This window comes from Melospiza georgiana, chromosome 10, assembly GCF_028018845.1.
Source record: "Melospiza georgiana isolate bMelGeo1 chromosome 10, bMelGeo1.pri, whole genome shotgun sequence".
NCBI lineage: Eukaryota > Metazoa > Chordata > Aves > Passeriformes > Passerellidae > Melospiza > Melospiza georgiana.
Window position 1 is genome coordinate 9,497,600 of NC_080439.1, and position 26,426 is coordinate 9,524,025.

The 26,426-nt window shown below is 39.2% G+C and overlaps 2 protein-coding genes across 2 annotated transcripts in view; one reads left to right on the top strand and one right to left on the bottom strand.

The window, feature by feature from the left end:
* PSMD1 (proteasome 26S subunit, non-ATPase 1) overlaps positions 1-26,426 on the bottom strand; it is a 65,668-nt gene that overhangs the window by 30,260 nt on the left and 8,982 nt on the right. The window contains exons 9-16 of the mRNA XM_058031035.1: positions 25,451-25,579; positions 24,354-24,442; positions 23,660-23,738; positions 23,172-23,345; positions 22,199-22,310; positions 21,398-21,594; positions 20,712-20,807; positions 20,141-20,205 (exon numbers count right to left, since the gene is read on the bottom strand). Of these exons, the coding sequence (XP_057887018.1) occupies positions 20,141-20,205; positions 20,712-20,807; positions 21,398-21,594; positions 22,199-22,310; positions 23,172-23,345; positions 23,660-23,738; positions 24,354-24,442; positions 25,451-25,579 (941 nt within the window). The remainder of the gene's footprint in view (positions 1-20,140; positions 20,206-20,711; positions 20,808-21,397; positions 21,595-22,198; positions 22,311-23,171; positions 23,346-23,659; positions 23,739-24,353; positions 24,443-25,450; positions 25,580-26,426) is intronic.
* Positions 919-10,801, top strand: HTR2B (5-hydroxytryptamine receptor 2B). Its single transcript, XM_058031036.1, has 3 exons — positions 919-1,424; positions 7,475-7,675; positions 9,733-10,801. Exons 1-3 carry the CDS (start codon positions 1,115-1,117, stop codon positions 10,611-10,613), a joined length of 1,392 nt encoding a protein of 463 aa, XP_057887019.1. The 5' UTR covers positions 919-1,114; the 3' UTR covers positions 10,614-10,801.

A 26,426-nucleotide genomic window follows, 5' to 3' on the forward strand; every position in this document is an offset into this window, starting at 1 on the left:
AAAGTAGTGAAAAACCTCAACTTCCACCATATGATGAAAAAGAAAATTATAAAGGATCTTCCTGGATGCAAAGTGAATTCTACTAAAATGCAAGAGAAAGAGGTAAGGCTTTCTTCACCTGAAAACTGCAACACATCAGATCTCAGTAACTGAGCATCTGTTCAGCTTAATATGGGGACAGCTGTTTGAGTCTCTGCTTGAAGGGGGAAATGCAAGCCTTAATTCTTTAGCAGAGTTGACAGAGACAGAGAAAAAGAGGAGCGAACGGGCTGTGCTTAATAAAAGCCTTGCTCAGATTACAAAAACAAGCATTTTACTCACCCCGACCCCTTCAAGTAAGGAGTAAATTTAGATGTCTCAGTTCGATAAATCTCTATGGTCCCCTTGAGACTGTCAGCAGTGTTTTATTGTCTGCAGCTTCCTGACCCTCACCTGATAAATTAGGAAGCGCTGAGATTAAAACGGAAACCTCATACATAATTTCTGAAGATATTTTTGGGGTTACCCTCTGAGGAGAAATAGGATTCTTAATAAGGGGAAATATGGGAACTGCTGTCTGCCTACGCACATGCTGCTGGAGACGAGACACTCAGGAGAGGAGGAGTTGCACATACACAACTCGAGCATCTGCCTCTGCATCAGTTTGTACTCAGAAGGAGCAAATCTACATAGACTGCACCTAAAGGGAATTGTTTTGCATTCAGATTCATCTATCACTCTTTACTGCTGCAGAAAAAAAAAAGAAAAAAAAGAGGAAGCTAATGCACTGCTTATTTTTGACAGCTACTGATTTTTTCCTTTTAATCATCTGAAATCTGAACATCGCTATAAAGGGGAGACCAGAGCCCTGAACCCCACCAACCAGAGATGGACACAAGACAGGACTTGCATTTTTAAAACTCTTTTGCACCCAGCAAGGCAAAGAATAAAAAAACTGGATACCAGCTCGGACATGGTAACAATATCTCAAAATAGCAGATGACCAGTTCACTATACTGACCATGCTGGCCTATCTTCAGGACCATCCTGGACCAGAGAGGAACAGAGAACTCTTACACCGTATGCAACTCCTGCGCAAAACACAGCCCCTGAAGACATTCCTCTGCACACAAAAATGTCCCATCCTTTACACTCCCTGAACGGACCTGCAGCTGGCAATGGATCTCTGTCGCCTCTCTCAGTAACAGGAGCACCCAAGCAGGACTACCCAAGTGAGGAACAAGGAAACAAAGTGCACTGGGCAGCACTGCTGATCCTCCTGCTGATAATCCCCACCATTGGGGGGAACATACTTGTCATTCTGGCAGTGTCCCTGGAGAAGAAGTTGCAATATGCTACCAACTACTTTCTGACATCCTTGGCGGTGGCAGATTTGCTCGTGGGTCTGTTTGTGATGCCAATTGCTCTTCTCATGATATTATTTGGTAAGTGCAGCGTGTTTGTTTTATCAGGTTTGCATATGGGGTACAATTTTGGGAGGCCTAATTTAAACAGAAAAGTTGTTTGCTTTCCAGCATTACAATTTTAAAAATCACTTGGATGAGGGATGCTAAATCTTCTCTTCCTCTCACCTTAATACAGCCTAATGTCTTTATGGGAAGTACAACTATGTGGATATTCCTTCCTATGAAACAAACCATTCAAAAATCATCCAAGACTTAAAAATATTCAAATATGAGCTGAAGCACAGGGAATTTGTACAGTGTAATATAATTTTTAACAACATTAGCACAATGCTGGTATTTGTTATATTATATTACACTAATTGCAGACGGTATTCTCTTAAAAAACTTGAAATCTGGGCTAGGTATGTGTTTAGCCCACTGAAGAGGTATTTTTTGAACTGTCTATGAGTAATGTATCTGATTTTACCTGAGTATTGACTCAATGAGCAGTCACATATTTACATGGTCAGTCAGAGTTGGTTCCTGGCACTGTCAGTGACGACAAACTTAATCAGCACTGCTTTCAGAGAAACTGATTTCCTCCCACCCTGGGGAAAGCCACAGGTTCATAAGACATCACAAGTAAATCATCTGTCAAGCCAAGGAAGCCTCAATCCATGTATCTAATGTTTGAGATACGTATTTGTCATTTAGTCTGCTTCATATGAAATAAAATAGGTCTTTTTCACATGAACAAACATTGGATGTGACATTTTCTTTCTCATTAGTCTTTACAGAACAAGCATGATTTTTCCACAGCCCCTCACACACAGCTTTATTTCAGATACTGCTTCTGACAACTAATTAGAGGCAACTCCATGGGAAAGTCTCTCTCTTTAACCGCTAAAATTTCTTTAAGAAAACATTTTAATTTGTTTCTTTTCATATCATAAATGGAAAAAAAATCAGTGAGACAGGTTTTTCAAGAAACTTAATGATTTATAGAATTACCTTTAAGATACACTGGGTCCTAAGAAAGGCTGCAGGAGTTCATTTTTCCTAGGCTAGACTCTAAGAGTTGCCTAAGCAACAGGCAAACACAATCAAACTATATTTCAGAAAGGCCATCAGTAATTTCTGTACAGAAAACTGGTATCACTTTATTAACAAATCTGTTTATTCATTCATTAAATGCCTTGAGAATTTCTGTGTGTTACAGACTTCTTTTCCCTAAACAGAATTGTGAACAGGAGGTCAGAATTCAGCATTGAGATCATAGAAAAGGGATTTGGGATTTTTTTTTCCCAAAGTAATAGTTTCTAAAAAGAAAACTGAATGTACATAACTGAGACAGTGATTTCTAACTCCAAAAAAAATCAGTGACTTATAGAAAACATGTATGTGGGAGGCAAGCAGCAGATATGCATTTCCATACTTACACATGGATGCTCTAACTGCTTAGTGCCTGCCACAGGTCTCATCACTAACAACAATAAAGCTACTAGACATAAAAACTACTAGTATTTACTAGCAATCAATATAAAGGGAAGGCAAATCCTCGATTTTGTGGAGTAGGTTTTTGGTAGTGGTGGAGTTTTCTTGTTTTGGATTTTATTATTATTTTCATTCTGCTAGACTAACAAATCTTTCCTTTATAACTTCATAAGGACTCTATTGCTCCTTAATCTCTCAATTAATCCACTGCTAAACCCTGGTTACAACAGTTTAAAGCATGCTAGGAATCTTATTTCAAAAGTCAAACAAAAATGTCTTTCATGGTGCAGGAAATTTACCAGAAAGTAGTAAAATCAATTATAATTAATTAAGACCACAACCCGCCTTCCACACAACAGTGGTTAAAACTGAAATTTCTTGCACAGAAGTCTCTATTTGGCAGCCAACCAGAAAAACTGCTCTGCCTCTTCACCAACTGGGAGAAGATGCTGAAGTGTTTATAGAAGTTCAAAGCATGAGCAAAACATGAGGAGTTACTGGAATGAAGATAGAACTGGCATTAAATACATAACAAGTTTAAATCTTGAAGCTACATTAGCCAGACAACTACGTGAACAAAGAAGTCATTGACAGCCAGACAGCAAACTAAATCCAGTCTCCTGGCACCTCCACACAGGAATGTTTCCATAAAATGGAATAATAATGAAAGAGCAGGGTGCAGCTTCTAGATATAGAGTACAAATATTATGCTTCCGATTTGGGATTGATATCTAATTATGCGGAGAAGATTTGAAGGAAAAGGTGTGAACAGAAGTGCAGTCACATTGAGATCCTGACTGTACAAACTAATGTGTCACAGGGTGTTCAAAATCAAAATCTGCTACAGGCATTGGCTCCACACCCTGACAGAACCCTCACAAAAAATCTTCAGAAATGGACTGTATCTATAATAAAGAGCTGCCCCTTTTAAAAATAAGTAAATAAATGAATCTGTAAACTCACTTGCAGGTGTAATGCCATGAGCAGTACTTTATTTATTCTCAGCAGAACAACCAAAATGTACTCTGGTACAAGCATACACAACAATTTTAATTTTGGAATGTGAGTGTCAGAACACATAAACATTTCATAGCTTTTATAGACTGCTAAATATTTCTCATTTCTTAAAAAAAAAAAAAAGAGGGCCCACTAGGAGATAACTGCATTCTCTAAAATCTAGCTTTCAAAACAGTTACCCAAATTTCTAACACTCAGAACTACTGAAATTCACTGAATAGTGAAATTGGCAAACAAACTTGAGAGATTCTCCCATTTGCAAGGCCTGTAGCAGGAAGAAGTCTGGTGTCCACAGCTTGGTGGCCAATGGGCTACTTGAAGACAACACATGTACCATTTTTTAAAATACAGTCTCTCCTCCTAATAATCATCCACTTAAAATCAGAAAGCAATGTTCATTATCCTAGGTTGCAAACCATTATTTTAATCAATCACAAGCAACCAGTCCTAATCTTTCCCCATTACTGATGATAACCACAACAAATTTTCCTTCTTGCTTGTGCAAACTGCCAGAGAAAACTTTAATTGGGGACTACTCTCCACAACCTCAAATCCAAAGACATTAAGGGTTTATCAGAAAGTAAGCCTAATTGAAAAAAACACTTTGATTAAAAATCCTAGAGAACAGCCTGGAGACATCAGGCCTTGGCAGCCCAGGGAGCCAAGCACACGAGGGTGAGCACTGCACATGCAGCTGCAGACACACACACCAGGGTGAAGATTGAAGCTTAGGCTTAAAGGAGATGGTGACTGAAAATATTTCCATTTCCATCTTGGCAAATGCATCATTATATAACAACAAGAAGGCCCTTTACAGGTAACATATTTCTACAGCCCTTAGAACAGAAGAATAAATGGTTTCCAAGTTTATTTAAAGACTTCTCTCAATCATACTTATACATGTACACAAGCTGTGCTTTCTCTTAAGCTTTCTGAAAACATTTTGGCTTACAGCAAGAGCAGCTCTTCTATACTGTACTTTGTTTCAAGGATTACACATTTCTAAGGTATTTCCTATAAATAAAACTTTTCTTAAATAAAGATTAATCAAGGGCAGACAGTTGCAGTAAAAGTTCATTTTACTACTCTAAAGGTGCAAGACAAATTTTAAAGCATGTATTTGGTCTTATTTTGACTCAAAATATGCAAAATCTTTGACAGCGGCACTGCTGCAGTGCTGGGAGGATCTGAGGCAAGGTCTGTAGGTAGAAGGAATTTCTTTTTAACTTATACTACCTGACAGCTGGAGAAACCAGACAAATTTTCAGGCAGGCATCTTTGTCAGGTAACTGAGGCATTAAAAAAAAAATCCAATTCCTATTAGCTCCCAAGAAAAATGGGAGAATCTCTACCCTGTAAATGCTCTGGTCTGCGTCCACAATGTAGATCTATAGCAGGAGAATCAGAACAGTTCAAACTGGGCATGACCTGCTAATGGCTTTGTAACACTACTTGGCAGGACATTTTCATTTTACATTCTGAATTATAAAGCAGGACAGCAACCAAGCAGGTCACCATCACGTTCAAGGGTCAGAGATGCTTTCTGAGCCATGAAAGGAAATTAATATGCCATTATTTCCCTAATCCTAAATGAACAGAATAAGCCAACAGTGATAGACAGCACCACCATCATCAGAAAAGCACAAGAACTCAGCCCAGAGCATTGTCTCAAACAATGGACACAGCTTCTAGCTTCGATTGTTAGGTGTAACCTACAAATTAAAGTAACTTATAGCAAAATACACCACAGAATAAATCCTAGATAACTGTGTGACTCTTCTGGACTTTAAAGTATCGGTTTTGTGATATTTGTTTCATTTAAATAATAACCATAATCTTCCGTTCTTATCAGTTATTGCATTTAAAGTTTACTTTGATTTTGTTGGACAAAAACCAGCATCTCGTACACACGAATAAATGCAGCAGAAGATAATGCTCAAATCATGAATGTAATAACCTACTGCCTTCTGCACCCTGTACAAAAATAGACAAAAATAAAGAAAATTGAAAGCTTTCTCTCTTCAGTTCCACTTGTCAACTCACAAAAGCTCTTACAAGTAAAAAATATACAAGACTGCTTTGTATCAGATCAGTGTTTAAATGTATCTTTATTTCAAAGAAGCAAAAGGGCCTTTTGTTGCAAAGTATTTTCTTCCGCAAACAGTAAATTAGCTAAAAAAGGAAAGACTTCTTACACTGGGATTCTCCAGAACTCAAAGCAGTTATAATCCAGGGAATGCGAGTACTATCCAAAAGAAGCATTAGCTGTTCACTTGAAATCCAGCTGTGTTACCTGCAATCCTTCAAGTTGTAGAACACACTTTCTATTGTTCATGTTTTACCTGAACTAATCCTTCATTACAAAGTCAAAAGAAGCTGTCAGTTTTCTGGAGTGAGCAAAAACATTTCAAGGCATCTTTCTTTTAACTGTTTTTTTTTTTAATTACAGCTGGCTACATAAGCCACAATACATTTTGTTTTTTCTTTTTAAAGGAAATCTGTTTCAGAAACACATGGTACCTTACTGCCAGCTAAAAGTCTAGGCATGAAAACTAAAGATTAGTAAATGTTTGATAATTTACTAATTACAACTTTCTCATACCTGTCTGATAGACTAAGCTTTTTGAAGCATAATTTCAATGATAGAATCTATTTTAGGAAATAATGATGGTAGACACTAAAATTTTCTGGTTAATAAATTGAAAGCAAACTGCCTCTTCCCCTTCTGCCTCACTGCCTATGTCATCCTCACCTAGAGTGGTCTGCTTTGGGGATGGCTGAGGTTCAGTTCAGGGCTCCATCCATCCATTCTCTTTGTTTAACACAGAAGGTTTCCCAGCATAGGTAGAGTGCAGACAAGTACTTGCTATGTTTGTTTTCATAAAATTTTCCATCCACTGGAGTTTATAATTCAAGTCAAAGCAGCACTGTTATCATCTCCATCTATCAGTCACGTTACGAAAAAATGTTTTAAATCTCAAATGACTGCAATGTTACTACACTGATAAGACTGAACATTACAAAAGTCCAGCTCATTTTGTCTTCTCAGCACACAGGTCTATTTATGCTGACCAAGGAAATTAAAACCAATAAATTTCTGATTTATTAGAAATGCAATTTCCCCCCCCTAATCGTCATTAAACAAAGAACTGATTTCCCTGGCAATACTAATAATGTACTTACTGATTGAGTACAGCAGAAGTTTCCAAGGGAGGAAAATATATTTAATATATCAACTTCTACCATGAGAAACAGCTGAAAATAATCATTTATTAGTAGGCTCACAAGAACCAGTCATGGTCCATTTTAAATAAACTTTTAAATCCAGAGTCCTTGCCACAAAAGGACAGAAAGACAGGGAAAGGTTTATAGCACACCAGTAGCCTGATGAATATGATGGCAACAACCATACCAGTTAGGAGCTAATTACAATATAGGACAGAACCCATCTGAGGCAGTGACAAAGCTCAGTTCCTGTAGTACTATGAACTTTTCAAACATACTGATGCCACAGGAAAATGACACACTGAAAGTTCTCAAAAAGCTTAGATTCTAATGAGTTTTTTGTTCTCTTTCAGACAATACCTGGCCTTTACCAACTGCCTTGTGTCCTATCTGGCTGTTCCTTGATGTCCTCTTTTCCACAGCTTCCATCATGCACCTCTGTGCCATCTCCCTGGACCGCTACATTGCCATAAAAAAGCCAATCCAGGCCAGCCAGTACAATTCATGGGCTACAACAATCATCAAAATCATCGTGGTTTGGCTCATCTCAATAGGTATGTGGGACCTGGAGACTGGAAAAGGAACACAGAAGCTTTTCATGTCCAAAACAATAGGTGAAATGTGGAGAAAATGGAAAATTTGGCCAAGTACTATTGATTGGAGGACCATAACACTCAGGCTGGTCAAAGTCCACCTCTTGGATCATACATAGCTACATCATAGAAATTTGCCTGAACCACTGCTCCTTATTAGGCTCACCAGAAAGGCCAAGGATTGAGTCAGAGTATTAATCATCACTCCTCTTCATGGTCCTGAAAGCTCAAAAATCAGAAAACAATATCTGCATGCACAGTATTAGTATGCAGATAGTGCATGCACATGTCTCCTGGGAAAGCAAGATTTCATGCTCCCATGGTGCTATATTTTGTCCCAAACACAACTTTAAGCCTTGAACAGATGTTGGTAAAATTCTGCATAAAGGAAGTACAAAAGGGTTAATTATTTATAGCAAAGATATGACTGAGTGGCTGGTAACATCCAGGCTAACACTGAAGGCTGAGACAGCATATAGAAAGGCTAATGTCTAACAAAAAAACCCCAAACAATCAAAACAACAAACCTTGAACAGTTTAAATGAAGAAGTTTATACCAACATACAAACTTCTATGATATCAGTGTCTCTGTGATGCGCATGTAGCATGTAATCTGTCTTTAATGCTTAAAAAATGAATCTGTTAAATGAGCTAAGGAAGTGAAAACATTTAATTCAAATAATTTAATACATGCTCCAGACAGCCTTAGTGCTGTATGCTCTGTGTGCAAGACCAAACAAAATTATTCTGGATTATTAAGTCCAGTGATGCATAGGAGAATGGGTACAGCCACCTTCTTGGCTAAGGCAAACTCCAAATTTGAGTTGAAAAAAATTCTGGAAGAGCTGTGATGATAGGAGAAAAGATGCTATCTCTATTCTATCACCAACCCACCCCCCTCCACCCCAAAAAAAACTTAGCATGACAAGACACTCACAAGTTGACCTTTTAATGTGTGATTTATTGCCATTAAACAGCACTGTACTTTTCAATTTCTTTTTATCTAACATAAAACTAGTCTGCAGTTGAGCTAGGTTCTCCAAATCAAAGGTTAATTTGGTTCAATCTTTATTTTAAATGCTTTCTGTATCTGAATGTGTGCTTCTAATTAGAAAAGGGATCAAGTTGCTGAAGGGAAACCCATTTTGCTCTTGCTGGTTTAAACCAACTTCAGTAAGCCTAGTAGCAGAGGAATACAGTAAATCCCTATATCTCATTAAGTGGTATCAGAAAACTGCACAAATCACCTTCACCAGACAGCAAGGAACCTGTTGTTTTTGTTGTAATGTCAGACTGCTGGCAAATGAAGTGCTGACTGTAATTTAGTGGTTATAAAAAATTCATTTAAAAGACAAGACTGTTAACATTTTTTTAAACCAGTGGTGAATTACAGAGCTAGCCAGACTCATTTAAACACTCCTAAATATGCAGGAGACTTAAAACAACAAATCCATCTCAAACACACACTGCATAATTCTGGCAACTATTTAGCTACTTGTATATATGAAAGAGTCGAGCAGGGTGAAAAAAATCAGCTGTCTGTGTCCAGTCACTTGATGTGGTTAACAGAAGAGGGAAAGACAAGATTTATGTATTTACAAAATTGCCCTTCAAAGAGTGCAAAGGTTACTCTGGGGAAGAGAAAAAAAAAGGGGGAGATGGCATTAGGGAAACATATTTCACTAGAGGAAAAGCCATACTAATTCTAATAACCAGAGTCAAAGCAATTCATGTGTTTTACACTTGAAAAGTTGGCAACTTCATACTGCTTCCTCAATCTCTATGAGTTAGGCCCAATCTCCTTAGAAAGGGCACTCTGTTAAAGCTCAGCCTGCCAAGTCTTACAAAGTACTGTTTGCCCAATTACCCACGTGATGCTCTCCACACTTCATGTTGCGTTCCCGTGCCTGCTCCAGAGCTCAGGAATTACCTTTCTTTAGAAAGCCCGAGGCTTCAGACTCAGTGAAGCGATTGCAAGCGATTACCCTCTGCTGAAGCACTTGTTTGTTCTCCTACAGGCATTGCAATTCCTGTCCCTATCAGGGGCATTGAGGATGGAAATGGCAACTCTACAAACATCACGTGTTTCCTGACGCCTGATCGTTTTCATGACTTCATTCTGTATGGATCAGTGGCTTCCTTCTTCATTCCCCTCGCTATCATGATCGTCACTTATTTACTGACCATCCAAGTGCTGCGCAAAAAGGCCTATTTGATCAACAAGCCGCCCCAGCGCTTCACCTGGTCAGCAGTGTCCACAGTCTTTCAGCGTGACACAACACCTGCCTCCTCACCAGAAAAGGTGGCCATGCTAAACGGCTCCAGAAAGGACCAGACTTTGTCCAGTGACATGCCTATCAGCAGGACATCCACCATTGGGAGGAAGTCCATGCAAACGATAACCAATGAACAAAGGGCGTCAAAAGTTCTGGGGATTGTGTTTTTTCTTTTCTTGCTGATGTGGTGCCCATTCTTCATAACAAACATCAGCTCAGTTCTGTGCAACTCCTGCAACCAGGAGGTTTTTCAAAAGCTTTTGGAGATATTTGTTTGGATAGGGTATGTATCCTCAGGAGTGAACCCTCTTGTATATACACTCTTCAACAAAACATTTAGGGAGGCTTTCAGCAGGTACATCACTTGCAACTATCGGACCACAAAGCCTATCAAGGCCCTTCGGCAGCGCTCCAGCAGGATCTCTTTCAGAAGTTCCGTAGCAGAAAATTCCAAGCTGTTTGTCATGAATGGGATGAGAAATGGGATTAACCCCATTATGTACCAGAGCCCAATGAGGCTGAGGAGCTCACCCATCCAAGCATCATCGGCCATTCTGCTGGATACGTTGCTGCTCACCGAGAATGAGGTTGATAAAACAGAAGAACAAGTCAGCTATGTATAGTGGAATGGCAGCCATGTCCCTACAGCATTACTGTATGTATTATTCTAGATAACTGCACTGTAAAAGGGTATAAATACTATTGTTTTCTGTTATTTATGCAAGCAATATCTTATAAATTTATATTAATTCCCCTCCTCCAAAGTCTCCTCTACTTTAACCCCAACCTCATGGTGGCAACCACAACTTCATTCCATGGCAAATGACTCATGCAGAACTGTAGCCTAAGGAAGAGGGAAATAAATAAAAGCTAAATCAGTTTAAGTATCTGACTTCAGTTCTCATCACCTTCAGTCTCTTCAAAGTATATCTTTATAAGAAAACCATTTCTGTACAAACACTACACTAAGATTTGCTCTGGCAAGAAGACAAAACTTTGTAGGTTGATGCTCTACAATGGAAGCAGCAGAGGGATACAAGCTCACTGGTTTCAATTTAAATGTCTGCAAACAGAGCAGCACACAAGCTCACTGCATTCCCTCCTACAGACACATTCCTCTGCTGAGACTGAGTATCCACATATGAACTTTCCTTGCTCTCTAAGGGTGTGTAAAACACAAGCAGAATTGCTCACTCTAGAGACCAATGTACAAGTCTATTCCATAAGGCATAATTAAAAATTCCATGTAAGGAAATTATCCCTTTACTGTAGGGATGGGCAGAATTTCACCCACTTGAATTTCATCTCCATTACATATGCATAAGCTCAGTGTTGCCAGATTATTCACTGAAAACTGCCCTTTCTTCTTTTCATACTAAGAAAATGAATTATTTAATCAAAATAACACAACACAAAATCAATGATCATAAGAAAAACAGGATACACAATGCCTGGAACATCCATATAATTTGTATGACAGGCCTCCTTTTCAATGACCATGGAACCTTCAGTGAAAGCCTCCCCTCATCCAATGTAGTTCACAGGAAGCAGAGAAATCACAGACAGAACAGCTACTTCACAAGAAAATAAGAGCAAATATTTAAGAGACAGCAGAGACAACAGTACTGGCTACACCTGCACATATTCACAGTTTAGCTGAGCTCAAAATGATTTAATTGGACTAATGGCCAATTACAGGTCCCAATCTGCACTCTCTCAAACATGCTCAAGACTTTAGTATGAGTACAAAATTAATAGAAATAATTGGTTCTCACAATCCCTAAAAGCCACCAGAGTCTGTTATTTGGGAAATCAGAAACTTCTGACAGCTCCAGACTCTTTGGGAAAAGAAATCTGATTTCCTCAATTTGATTTCCTCAAAGTACTGGAGTTCTTACATCAAGCAGCCAGCTCACCATTTTTTCCGTAGTTTCCATTTACAGTAAAATTTTCAGTTTGGGCTTTGTTTTCATTTTTAATATTTTCAGCATTCTTCAGTTACACTAAAATTATGTATAGCAAAAGGCTTAGTTTTTTTTCATCTGCAGAACAGAAAGTACTAAAGCTAACATGTCCCTCCAAAATTTATTTATATATATTTAATTTAAAACATATGCAAATTCAAAACAGAGCTTAGTGTAACAACTGCCAGAGATTTTCAGGCAAAAGCATTAAAAATACATCTGTGGTACTTGAAGTAAGTTGTCTTCCCAATTTTGGTGATAATGACTAGCCACTTAAATCAGAGTAAATTCTAACTGCTCTCCCTCCTCTTCACTTAATCAAAATTTGTTTAGGAGGATTCTGTAGTTAAAAGCCAGAATGGATGGACTGTGGTAGCTGTAAAAGACACCCTCATGAGCAGTAACACCAAAAGGCAACCACCATTCCTGAAGGGTTATTGTCCAGTAGTCAGAAAGCAAGAAACAGTCATCTTTGAAAACTCTCTTGATACTTAAATAAATCCATATTAATTAAACAAAAAAATGTTCATATAGCAGGCAGGAATCACCTACTTTGAGCAGCAACTTATATTTTCCCTTTCCAGCAGAAACATCACAGCTGGCTCACAGCATGTAGAAAAACTGAGAGGTAATTCAGCTCTTTTCTGACTCTGTTCTTGTGTAGCTGTCAAGTCTGCAATTTGTCTTACGAGGAGTAATTTGCCCTAAATGTCCCACAGAGAAAGATTCCAAGGCCTCTTTGCTATCAGTGCTTAGACCTCCACAAACTGGAAATCATCCTTGAGAAAGTCTCACCCAACAGAGATGTATTTTCTCAAGCCAGTTATACAGGTTTCTGAGTTTTAGTAACTGTAAATAGAAGCTCAGCATGTTCCAGTTACTGAGTTCAGTCAGCAACAACAAACCTCCATCTAAAGGACTAGTGACTAATAAAAAATCCAGTCTTTCTACAGGCAAAGAAAATTTCTCCATAGACAGAAACACATCAGCCAAGAAAGCATGCACATTCCATGCTTCCACTTTCCAAGTGGAAAACATTCCACTTAATATGCTAAGTGCAAGAAGATATTGCTCAGACCTTGTCCACTCGCAAAGCAAACAAGCTGAGAATTCAGGTAACAGCTTGAAAAAGCAGGACAGAGCAAGAAAAAAAATGAAGATACAGAACTATGAAGCAAGAAAACATAATGGACAGTGGAGTTCTTGTTTTAGCAACTGTATCTACAAGAACAGCTCTGAACAAAGGCATCACCTTCATTAGTAAGACATGATGGAAGAGTCACTGCAAGCTCCTGCAAGAAAGCACCAGTTTGTTGTATGGCAACTGCAGACAACACTGCTCTTGTGGCATCAACAAGCACAACAAGCACAACAAGCACAACAGGAGGCTCAGGATAAAATCCATGAGTATTGCCTTTAGGTAACACAAATTTATAAAATATATAAAATATACTTTTATATGCGGTCTGCAAAGTAAGAGTATTTTCATAGCATTACAATATTTCACAGTTTCTTTTCATAAAGATAGCAGTATAATAACTGATAAAGCTTTGCAGTCAGTTTGCTGTAGAAAACAAGACATTTTTACAGAAGGAAGGGGTCATGCACTTTCCCCTTAACACACACAAACAAAAAAAGGGATTCCTTTCTCTGGATCAAAATGCTGCCAGTTCTTTCCTAACCTGACCCACACCAAATCAGCCACCTGGCCAGGCTCTAAAGTCTCAATACAGTAACAACTCCAAGTTATTACTGCAGAGGTAATAAAATAACAAAATAATAAAGTCCATAAAAATAATAACTTAGAGATACCTAGTTCAACTTCTGTCATTATCACGAAGATCTTTATATGGCATATTTAATTTCTTTTTAAACTACTGAAAAGCAAGATAAGTCAAAGCTTATCTGCAACCCAAGCACTATAGGAAGAACATTTTAAAAGAACAATGGACAAGTATGGTGGTTGTTTTGTTGTTTTATTATTTAAAATACGTTAGGAGACATTCAGTCAATGTTCTGTCTGCCTATCTAATTAAAAATTACACCACAGACATGCACATAAGGACTCAGCAGTCTTGCAGAGAGGAAAATAATGGAGTTAGCAGCCTAACAGAATAAGTGCCTTGAAATGCAAATAAAGGCATTACTTTACAAAAAACTAAACAAAACAGCCACAAAATACACATGAAACAGACAAAGCCAGAAAAAAACCCCAAAAAAATATCCTAACCTTTAAATCACTCAGAAACGGAGAAGCAAGAAATTCAGCTAATCCCAGCTATGATGTAAAATGCATTTTGTGAAGCCAGTCCTAAACCATCTATAAGCTGCAGGCTTTTAGCTGTCAGGAAACCTACAGGCAGCTAGAAAAACTATTCAGTTATCTTATATCCCACAAGTATAAAACTCTTCCTGACTATATCACGCTAGGCCATACTAGCATCAATTTTCAAATGCAAGTACAGTTAAAAGCAAGTGTTAAGCACAAGGCACTGAGAAGAGAGGCTGATGCTACCAGCTGCTGCTGTATCACCTGCACACAAGAGGCACATAGGATTTTTTTAGTGTTTCACAGAAAGTGCAGCTTTTCTACACCATTTCCATCCTGTGGAAACATCCACATCACTGCAAGCTGCTAAAGAAAACAAACACATAACTCCCCTGAGTCTTTTTCTAGGTTGCTGTATGTAACATCAGACTTAAAAAGTAAAGCAGTGTAAGCAGAGTAAACATGGTAAAGGCATGCTGAACAACCTGGGACATTGGAACCCAGGGAGGCAGAACATTGCCAGAGCTCTTCTGGCTTTTTACCTTGCAAGCTGGAGCCAAGAGTCCCAGAGTTCTGGCCAGTTCTCAGCACCGAGTTAATATTACCATGAAGCTTTAGACTTTTTTCCTCACATTGATAAAGATGCCTATGTACAACTGCTCAGAAACCCTCCTTTGTTTCACTTCCCCTTTGGCTCTCTAGGCAACCATTAACATGGCAAAAACAACAGGCAGGAGAGACGTAACTTCCATAATTTTGTCTTTGGCATAACAACATGGTGTTTACTATCAGCGTCCATTCCCAGGAGAAACAATGTTTTCTCCACTGGAAAAGGAAGACTTTTGCTCTGCAGAGGAGAGGAAGACCTTTCATTTTACAATGGGAAGCTAGGTACAAAAATAGGAAAGATGGCTTGCTAAAAGTGTCCATTTTTTAATAATTCATGTCAACACTATTTGTTAAGTCACAGCTACAATTCCCAGCATGCAGGTATTCAGGTCCTTTCCAACCTCTAAAAAGCAACATCACACTCTTAAAAATTAAGAGCTTTTTACTCTCTAAAGGATCCTCTTTACAAATTCTCCACACAGGTAATGGCAAATCATTTTCAAATTCATTAAACCCTGCACAACTTCAGTGAAAGTCTAAGGCTTCTTCTGATTATAGTAAGATTTCTGCTTCTATTTCTTTGAAAGGGACCTTCATTCTCCTCTACCAGGAAGACTGAATATGACAAGATAAAGTGTGTTGGATTGTAAACAAAACCCTTTTAATCTTTCCTATGCAAGAATTAACAAGCAGATTTATTTCACTGAATTCCTCTTCACAATTAAAACATTGAAAAAGTCACTGGTGCAGATCACATTAGAGTGACTGTCAGCCTCACACTCAATTACCCGGATCATCTGCTATCTGCCTTCTGGATAAAGGTAGGTTACAAGATATAAAAAAACACACTGTCCCAGTCTTCCTGGAAAAAAATCCAAGTATCTGATCTGTTTGCCTTATAACAAATATATAGCCTTAAAATACCAAAGGCTAAGTAAACACAAAGCATACAAAAGCAGGAAACATTACGATTTCACTTGCATCATCCTAAAATGAAAAATTGAACAGAAGCCATGCAGAGTTCTTCATGTTTGGGTAGCCTACACTTATCAGCTGAGACTACATCTTCCCTTTGGGACTCTCTAGAGGCTGCATTGTTCCCTCTCCTGCCCTCAGCTTTTTCCCAACAGGATTGCATGAAGGCAAAAGCAGCATCCTACAACTCAAGTCCCACTTCCCCAAAAGTCTCACTCCTCTGGATTTAACAACTGCTATGAGAGCATTAAACGTTTTTAATTCATGCTTGCAAGCACTGTTCCATCCCACATTGAAGCTTTTTACCAATCAGATTTCTTCTATCCATAAAACATCTATCTCCTCATTTTGTACATAAAGTGTTTAGATACTCTGCAGCACTGCTCTAACAATGTAAAAATAAGGCTGGCTACATAATCCAATCACATCTCACTCTGCAATACAAACAAAGAATTCATGATCTAAAGTGGTAAAAATTATGATAAAAATAAGTCTTTCCATTTTTAAAAAGCAAAACACTTTATATCGATCAGGTTTTCCATTGCATTATAATAATTTTAAAAAGCTGACCGAAAGTCACAGGTGATTTAAATGCTGTTTCCAGCAATCATAAATATTTTATAAACCACTTCAGCACAAAGAACCACCAGTATGTAAACATCAACAATTAGATGAGTTTGCTATCTGTGATCAATGGCAAAAGGAGCAGAACTGGGAAAACAGAGACACCTTACAGCAGCCAACTCAATACATCATTTCTCTTCTTCCTATTTCACAACACAGCTTCTTGTTCAGCCCTGCATCCACACTGCAAGCTCCAAACATCCCAAGCTTCATTAGTGCCTCTGTATCACTTTACAATAACATTTTATTTAGAAGTGCTTCCTGTAAGAGGTGGCCATTTCTAAAAAGAGAGAAGACGTAAAGTCTCAGCTTTTTGCTCCACACAATTTTGACTGGTATTTTTAGACGGCAAAAGGAAGAAAAGAGGAGGCAATTTTGAAACAATTCTCTTGCACCAGAACATTTTCTCATCATTTAATATAGTGGTATGAAAATGATCTGCTCCAAAATCCATAACTAGTGCCTAATTTTTGTATGGGACTAAGCCAAGAAGGGAAAAAAGCCACATCAAGTTCTACAGCCAGCAAGCTGTGCTTTCCATCCCCAGCCTGAACCTATGGACTGCTTCTAAACAGTCAGCAAAACCAGAATTAACAGCAGCAACTCTGCTGATCAAGGTTTAATTCTACACACAGGGTCCCCTGGAAAGCTTTGGGGAGCCCAGGAATCGGACAAGGAAGATTTTGTGCTATATGAATACGACCTGCAACATATTCTGCACCCAAGCAATGTGATTGATGCTGCTCTGCTCACTTGGGTGACTGCAGACATTCCCACAGCCAGGCAAGTGTGCATCCAACATCCCAGAGTGAAACTGTAACAGCAGCACTAACCCCTGCTCCCCCAGTCCTCCAGGGATTGTAACTGGGTGATTTATTGTCTTTCACAACACACCAGAAATTTTAATCTTGCAATTCTTAGGTAAAACTTAAGAACCTAGACTAGAATATTCTATCTAAACCTTGATTCATGAATTCTGAATAATGAAAAAGGCCATATATATTCTTTTGAATATTTTTCCAGTAATTCAAAAGCCCAATGAAAAAAAACCAAACTACGCTTAAAAAAATATAAAAGAGGTAATCTTCAAGTTCAAGCAAAACCTTATTGCTCTAAAAATTAAATGCCATGTTTTATTGCATTATGTTCTATCACATTTTGCTTCAATACTCTGCTGTTTTCATAATCAACAATAAAAGTCAAGATGGGCTGTTGAGTGAGTGTAGGCAGGGTTGTATAAATGTGATAGCAAGGAAGGCTCACAGAGGAAAACAAGGACAGCAAAGCCTCACAGAATGTTCTGTTATGCAGATGCATTACCTAAAATTAGCAGTTTTGTGATGTTTACGACACTTTTAGTTCAAATCCAAGAGGAAGAACATTTATTCATAGATAGTTGTAACAACAGGAGAAAACAAACTGGATATTTATGACATGATGTGAGTTTGTGGGCTGTAGTTCTGTCATGTTCAAGCAATGGTGCTTTTAAGGAAATTATCATCCTCTGACTGAGTAACCTCCACCCTTATATGGATTTTACTATTCCTATAGGAGGAACAGAGAGAAGCAAAAGTCTGAGGCTGCTGAAGTGTACAACCCAGCAGACAAACTCACACCTCTAGCACACTCAACCTCATTAATGCCATGAATTCCCCAAGAAAAATGTAGACTGCATTAAACAAAGGTATTTTCTTACTTCAATCCTGATTTGACAGTTCCCTATCTGCAACCACATACAAAGAATTCAATGACAACTCTTTTCATGAGACCTTCAGTCATGTTTCCTTCACTTAAAATGAGATTAATTTCTGGGATTTAGCCCACTGTGTCTCAGACCTTGTCACCTCTAAAACACTTCATTCAAAAGCTCTGTATACCCACCAGCTGACAAATCACTGACTCTTGCCAGTATTCAATGCTGTGTTAGCAGCCCTTACAAGTAAATCCAGTTAGACTACAAAAAACAATAGTCCTAAGAAAGAAATGTCATTTTAGCCATGAAATCTGACAAACTCACAACTCATTTGGTCTTTATGTCTCTGTACACTGGCATTGTTTCAGCTGGGGCAGAGCACACAACCACTTATCAAGTGAAAAGTGTTGGCAACTACCACAGCCTAACAAAAACCTTTTGCCTCCAGGAGCCAGTGCTAATCAGCTAAAAAGTGTTAGTCCTTGACTACCAAGGACTACCAAGAAAGGTGGACACTAGAATTTACAAGCAAATGCTCCTCCTTATTGCACAAGTAGGTTCTGGACAGCAAGTATCTCCAGGAAGGGAGAGGAAGAGGCAGGATAACATCTGAACCACAGTACAGCAGGTGAAAGAGTCAAAGATGGTGTCACTCATTCCTCACTGCTGGATATGGAGAGAACAGACCCTGAACTATGTTGTTCCAGCAAGATGCCAGCACATAGTAAAAGGTTTAGTTCAGAGCCTTGAAGGTTTCTCATTTTGGTAAGAGATATCCATGTCCAATTGTGTTTTGCATTTGTTGAAAAGAGAAATTACACTGAAATCCGAGCTCAAAAGGGCTTTGTCACAACCTGTTTTGAAAAAAGATGCCTGAAACTATGGAAGGCATGCATGGAATTTTTGTTCTGTACACAGATACAGAAGTCAGCTAAACAGATCCCTTGGCGTCAGGAGAGGCAGAGATCCCTAAGCAGCAAGGAAGGAGCTGTGCTGCTTGGAAGAAACAGAGCAAAAGCACTCGAGAGACACCTGCTGCTCACTGAGAGAATCTGCCCTCTTAGCAATCCACATTCAATTATCCTTCAGATAGGGCAGGACAGTGCAGAGTCACTTCCATGTGGGGAACAACTTGGTACAGAAAAGCTCACTGCTCACATCAGTAACCCAAGTTTTAATCCCATCTTTAAGAACCTCTCATCCTGCTTTTAAGGACAGCTACCAACCCAAAAGAAGATGTGAAGAACAATTTTAAAATTACAATTATGCACCCAAGCATGCACCAGCTTCTCTCAGACACACTCAAAGGCTGCAGTTTGGCTCAGCGCTCAGGTAACACAGATTATTGTATTAACAGAACACAGATTATTGTATTAACAGATGCAGGTGCAGTCCTTGGGGAGCCTCCTAACTCCCCAACCACCTCTTAGCCAAGGGACCTGCAGGGCACTACAAAACACCATTTCAGCAACAGGCTTCACTTTAGACAACCAAAGGAAACATTGTGACAGTTCTGTGATGGGCACATGTTACAATGTAAGCCCAGGAACTTTTCATGGTTTTACAGTGGATACTTAAGAAACAAAGACTATTTCAAGGTCCTTTTTCAGTTGTTTTTGCTTAATCAAAGTCACAACATTTTAGACAGTCATTAGGCAGATATATTTGTCTGGGTACTGCTGCCCTTAAGAGGCTTGTAACAAGCACAGTATATTTAATTTTTAATTAACTCTCAATTCTACAAATATTAATTTTTCATTCTATTTGTCAACTTCATCAAGCTCTGTTCAGAGAATTAAGCCACAAATCCAGAAACCTACAGAAAGACTCATTAAACATCTGCTGGACATTAGGGAAGGCTTCTAATCCTAAACCAATCTCTCAGTTTTTTAACTTTTCAGAATTGATTCAGTTAGCAGTTGAGTCACTTTGTGAAAGCAGTTGCATACTCATTTTTTAAAAAAGTAACAGACATTAAATTGAAGGCTGCAGGAATGACCAAGGAAGACACTTTACCTGAACAGAATGAAACCAAGTGACTCCACAGCTGCCCGCCTCACATCATCATTCACATCACTCACCTACAAAAGGAAAAACAGGATATTCAGAATACAGTTAAAACACTTGAGGACCATGTTTCACACCAGAAGACAGGATTATAGAGAAAACTAGTTAAAATAATGTTCAGCCTTAGCCCAAACAGCCTCACCCATGCTTGCACACCAACTACAAGATGATCAAAGAACAGACAGACCTCATCCTTTACAGCGTAATTTATTTTTTCTCCAGTCCATCATTACATAGACTATTCACTGCAAAGCTGTTAGCTGGGTAGTTTAGGTTCAGATTTTAATTTTTAATAGGTGCCTTCTCTGTGATACCAGGTTGAAAGTCTCAAAGTCTCTTTACCCTAATGAAAGAAGGCCCTGTTAGTTCCGCTCATAATACTAAATAAAGCTTTCATCACTTCACAATCTCTGATTTGGACCAGAATATTAACAGTGCAGACACAAAGCCTGACAAAGTGATGTGCTTGCTTGCTGACCAAAAATTCCCTCCTATGTGCTGCTGAGGCCACAGTACTTACAGCCACATGCAACAGGCGCCTGATAGCCTTGTTGTTCCCTGAGCCACAGTATGCCATAGCCACGGTGTACATGCCAGAACGACGGAGAATTGGATCCTGGAAGAGAGAGCATCAATATCTCACATCCATCCAAGCAGTGACTCAGTAATTCTAACTTTAAATCTGTTCCACTCTTGTGTCTTGAACCTGCTAACAGGTCACATGTCAGCCTCATTGCTTAGTTGTTTATTTGGGACAAGTAACAGGACAATCACCAAAGCAGGGTTGTCATTACCAAGTTCAGGGGGACAGAGAGCCTGCTATGCTGCAGGCTACCCAAGAGTACAGGGCAGAGGTGTCATTCTGCTTCTTTCTTGCAATCTGCAATGATCACTACCAGAGCCTTGAGATGACCCACTTACAGCTAGTTTTGTCCTTTTTTAAGCACTGCATCCTGATCTACTCCCTGCTGCTGCTCACATGACTATGAAAACCAACTATAAGGCTAAAGAAATACAGAGCTAAGCAGTATTGTTCTTGTATTTTTGACCAGAGCCCAGCAATTTGTGAAACAGTCCTACTTCAGACCCATGTAAGAACTTCTCTGGTTCAAAAGAGCCAACTCACCACAGCTGGAGATTCACAAATGGACAGGAAGGTCAGCCATGTAACACAAGAGTCAGGGATTAAGTCACAGCTCAATTTACCTTATCTCTGCAGAGACTCTCAATGAGAGCATCAGCCTCCTCCATCCTCCCATACATGACCAGAGCGATTCCAACCGCGAGGCCTCGCAGGATCTTTTCATGCTGGGTTTCCTGTGCATAGCCAACCATGTCCTCAATAGCCTGGGCATTTTTAGATCCTAACATAACCAACCCCAGTGCCAGGCCAGCTGCCTCACCTGAAAATCACAGAAAAGCAAAAAAGTCAACTCTGTTCCCAAAGTAATAAATACTGTGTCTAGAGAATCACACCAGATGTAGACCAATAGATCCCTTCTGGGCATCACCACGCCTAAAAACTCCATTATTCATGGCAAAATGTGTTTGTAACCACAATTTAGTACTTTTCTCTACTAAGTTCAATTATCCCTTCCTTGGACCAAGGGCTGCTGAGATCACTTTCCTATGAGCCCCACCAATGCAGCAGTAACTCCCACAAGCTTCTCCAAGCCTGTCACTCAGCTCAAAAACGCACATGGCTTTGGAAAACAGCCACACTAAAGAAAAAGCATATGACAAAGAAATGAACAGAGCAAAAAAGGAGCTGTTTAAAGACCTAGTCTCATTAAAACTTGCCACAGTGCCAGTCATGACAGGATCTCTGAACATTACTGACACATAACTAAAGAACCATAATGATCAGGAAAAGATCAGTAAGTAAAACACAGCTAGAAACAATCTATGCTGCTAACAGAAAACCTGAGGGGAAAAAAATATTATCAAAAACCCCAGGTGCCTGATAAGGCCTCAGATGGTTATTTGCTTTGAAAGCAGAACATTTACCTGTCACTGCATCATCCTGGTAGAGATTTGTTTTCAGCAGATCATACACATCCTGACGTGCTGTCCCCATGGCAGCCAGTCCCAAGCCCAGGCTGCCACCATGTCGCACAATCTAGAGAAGCACATGCAATTTCAGTCATAAAGCAGGGAACAGTATGGCTTCAACTGAAGCAGACATCTTTCCATCAATATTAAATATAAGAAAAACAGTTCAAAAGCCCATAAACAGTAAGTAACAGAAGCTTAACACATAGCACAGAAGATTTTCTAGTAACTTCAAACTCTTTTCCCCCACTGAGTGATTTATGTAAAACCATAAATCTGTGCCATGTGTAAAAACCTAGCTAGTAATAAGTTCTAAATAAAAAGGTTAAAAGGTACCCACTTAAAAACAGTCTGTAAACTCTTTTACTCTAACAATAGATACATTTGCAGAAAGACTATTAGGATCTGTTCACGGAATTAAAAAAAAAAAAAAAAAGTGATTAGATTCCACAAGGAGAAAAAGGCAACATGCTGAGACAATGACCTATTCCCAACTTAAAAAGATATTTTTCCTAGAGGTCTACAAACACTAAGTGCAGAAGTGAAACACTTCTTATTGTGCAAGATGCATTAAAACTACAGGTCATGCCAGCAGAAACATTTTGTGGCTTATTCCCTTGACAACTAAGCTGTACACAATACAGTGCCTGAATGCTGCAGGTCCACTAGCAAAACAAAGCAGATATAACAAGTAGTAAATATGATGAAGCTACAGTCACTGTCAAGTACATAAGAAATTCCTAAAAATCTTACCTAAACCTTAAGCAACAGGTTGTTAAAACCAACCTTTAACCAATCTTTAAAATCCAGAGGAAGTTTAAATACCACATTGGTGCTTAATTACCTCTACTCCCCACTAGTAAACCAGCCAGCCCCCTCCTGCATATTCCCAACAAAGCAAAGGCTCACTGCAGAGCCCAGTACACACATCATTACTGGCATTCTTCAGCTGGTTCAGCAAGTAGTCAATGATGTCCCCGCCGTGGTTGGCATGGATGAGACCCAAGGCATAGAGGCCTCCTCCCTCCTGGTAGGCTGAGCCTGGAGAGGTGTCCTTGGGCAGGTAGGTTGCCATTAGCTGTAATGCTTCTTTCTCATGACCCTGGATGTCCAGTGACCAGCCGGAAGGGAAGACAGTGGGAAGTGAAATGGGAAAAAACAGCAAAGTAATATTTAAACATCTGTTATAGCCATTATTTTCTCCACTAAAATCAGTATTTCAGTGCCACACATCACTGTTCAAACTTACTGAGAGTTTCTACAGTAAGGAACTTTATAGTGTAAAGACACAAAATATGTTATAGCTATGCCAGGTACACTGGAGTGCAGACACTATCCAGAATCCCCATTTCCACACTTTCACTGTTCACAAGTCAAGCATTTACACTGTGCAGAAGGAAATGAATGCAATCTTACCTTGTGTATAACACCCAAGCTGGCAGTAGCAGTAAACTTAGCCCAGTTAGTGGCCCTGGCCAGCCACTCCAAATTGTCTCTAGAAGATGAAAAGAGAAAGGTTAAACAAAGTTTCTCATACAGCCTGTTCCTAATCCTGCAAACAGGGTTTAAGAGCACTGAAGACTTCTTTCCAACTAAAAAGCAGCTCCAGAAGGGAAGGCAGCTAAATACATTTCCACTTTACATTTCTCTCCCCTTCATCAGTCCTGATTTTTGCCTGGCTGTAGTCAAGCTTCTAGACATGGGTGATATCAGTGAAAGACAGCGAACTGCTCAATATGCAGCCCACCAATTTTCTGGGAGAAACTTTAGTAGAGTTTCTGCAGATTTCTTTAAGTCCCTTGGAAGGTCAGCCTTAGTATTTCTCCTACAAGATCATTCAGTACTGTCAGTCTCTACCATATGAAGATACATCTCAGAAACTCTCTAACTAGTAAACAAAGAGAAAAGAAATTCCAGATCTTCACCCTCCAAGCTGCTCATACAGTTAACAGTCAAACAAAGCCAGTTTGTAAGGATAGAGAAAAGGAAACAATTCTCTAACACCATTAGAGTTCTGCAGTTACCATTCCGGATGTAACCAGTTAAGGAGGGCAACAACGTTGTTCAAACACCTCTAAATGACATTGCAGCTTCCTTGCCATAGATTTACCTAAGGAACTGGTCACTGGTTGTCCCACAGTGCATAAAGGAGTTTGCTATAACAGTTGCAGTATGACACACAGAATTCCTCACTGCATCCTGAAAGAACAAGAACAATCAGTAGCATCACTCAGCAAGAGATCTGCCCAAGGTCACTTAACAAGCTTGCCAGTACAGCAGAAAGATGGATTGTAATGATCCTCAATTTAACCAGCAATTTCCCTGTAATCAGCTAATAGATTGCTAATACACTCTAACATATCCTCTAGCCATCTTTCCCATGCAAAATGATCCTTTATGTGAGTTTCTTTCAGAGATGTGATTACTCCAATTGCCACTTAACTGGAGAACCACCCTGCTCTGCTTCCCAGAACTGAGCACTCACAGCGAGTGCTGCTGACGTTCCCAAGCTGTTCCCAGAACTCCACTGCAGAATCCTGAACACTTTACCAGCAGATGGAAAAGATTTTCCAATACATTTAAATGTCATCTGAAATAAATGAACCCACTAACAAGCAACCCCTACTACTTTTACTGACAATGTACATCTTATTTCACAAATAAAAAACTTCTCCTATAGTTTCTAGTAAGCTTTTAAGATTCTAGTTTACCTGTAATTTTTCATTTGCCCACCCTTGAGTAATACCTTCCAAAACAAAACCAGTTACTCCATTCACTTTGTCTACATTACAGTATCTGATTGGTTTTGTCTCCAACATGGAAATACTGGTTTTTTACTACATACCAGGATTCCCTTGCCAAGCTGAAGGGCTTACCTAACATCTCAACCAAGACACCAACATACTGTAACCTACAGTCCTGACTGACTCCTCCCTTCCCAACAAGCAGCATTTGCATTGGATCTGACATGGAGCTGGAGGGTAAATTTTGCCCATCTTACTGAACAGATGAAAAACAAACCCACCCACCCAAAAAGGGTGAGAAAAAGATGAGTTGCTATAACCAATTAAAAAAAAAAAACAAACCTAATTCAAATATCAACATCCTACTAGCATCCTATAATCAAAAACAACAGCAGCATGGTCAAAACCAACACAGGATGAATGAGATAAATCAAAGACAATCATATTTAACAAAGTCTCTTACCTTTGTGTTTTTGAGGATCATGAGATCTGTATTGTTGTTTCGTATTAAAAACTGCAGATGTAACTCAATGGCCATTTCGCCACTTAAAATTTTAATCATTTTTGAGATCTGGTCCTTAGGCTCTGGGTTCTTCATATACAAGCAAAAAGGAAAAAAAATCCATGAGAACCCAACCATGACTCTGTTAAAATACAATTCATGAGAAGGCACTCCGGTATGTTCCCATCACCATATATTCCAAAAGCTATCAGGTTTTAGGACTAAAAAGACATTGTTTCTGTCCTTGGTGCACAAGCCCAAACCTCCCAGAAATCAAAGCTTTTGTGCACAGCAGTGCAGGTGGGAAAAGAGACTTTTCAAAAAGAAATGTATTCTTTCATTGAAAGCAAAAGAATATGGGTGACATCTGACATTCTGCAGGCTGCTGTTTGGCATTACAGAGACAGTAAGTTTCCTGCCAGAGGCAAACCCTCTTATAAATGAACCTGTATTTCCATGGAAGCTTTCACAGACAGGGCCACAAAGCTACAATACTTTGCATGAGCCTGTGCTGAGCTGCAGCACCATTCTTGTGAGCTACAAGCTTCATTTAGAACAACAGCTAGAAGAACTAGTACACAGATACATTCATCCTCAGGAGCTCTCCTTCCTCCTGATGGAACAGTTGAAAATGGATCTGTAGAAGCAGAAGTTCATTCTAAGCAGGGTGAAAAGTACAGTGCAGCTCTTTATCCTGACATTTAGCTGGTCACAGACCAGTCAAGCATGAGTAGTTCAGCCCTTAAACTAATTCCCTCAATTATTTCTTTGTAGTCAGCATTCTTAATTGTGGAAGATTAAGCTAAAGAACATTTCTGGCCACATAGATTGTTTTGGTATACTTGGCACAATCAGCAAAACCAATGCAGCAAAAACTGATTCAAGACACCTTTCCTGTACAAAAGCGCTGTCAAGGTTCCTTGCTGAGGCAAGAAAC

Bases quoted from the DNA above. Each gene is read 5' to 3' on its own strand.
- HTR2B (XM_058031036.1), top strand. From the start codon at position 1,115: ATGTCCCATCCTTTACACTCCCTGAACGGACCTGCAGCTGGCAATGGA. The intron at 1,425-7,474 runs GTAAGTGCAGCG...GTTCTCTTTCAG, and splicing joins TCTTCTCATGATATTATTTG to ACAATACCTGGCCTTTACCA. The intron at 7,676-9,732 runs GTATGTGGGACC...GTTCTCCTACAG, and splicing joins GGTTTGGCTCATCTCAATAG to GCATTGCAATTCCTGTCCCT.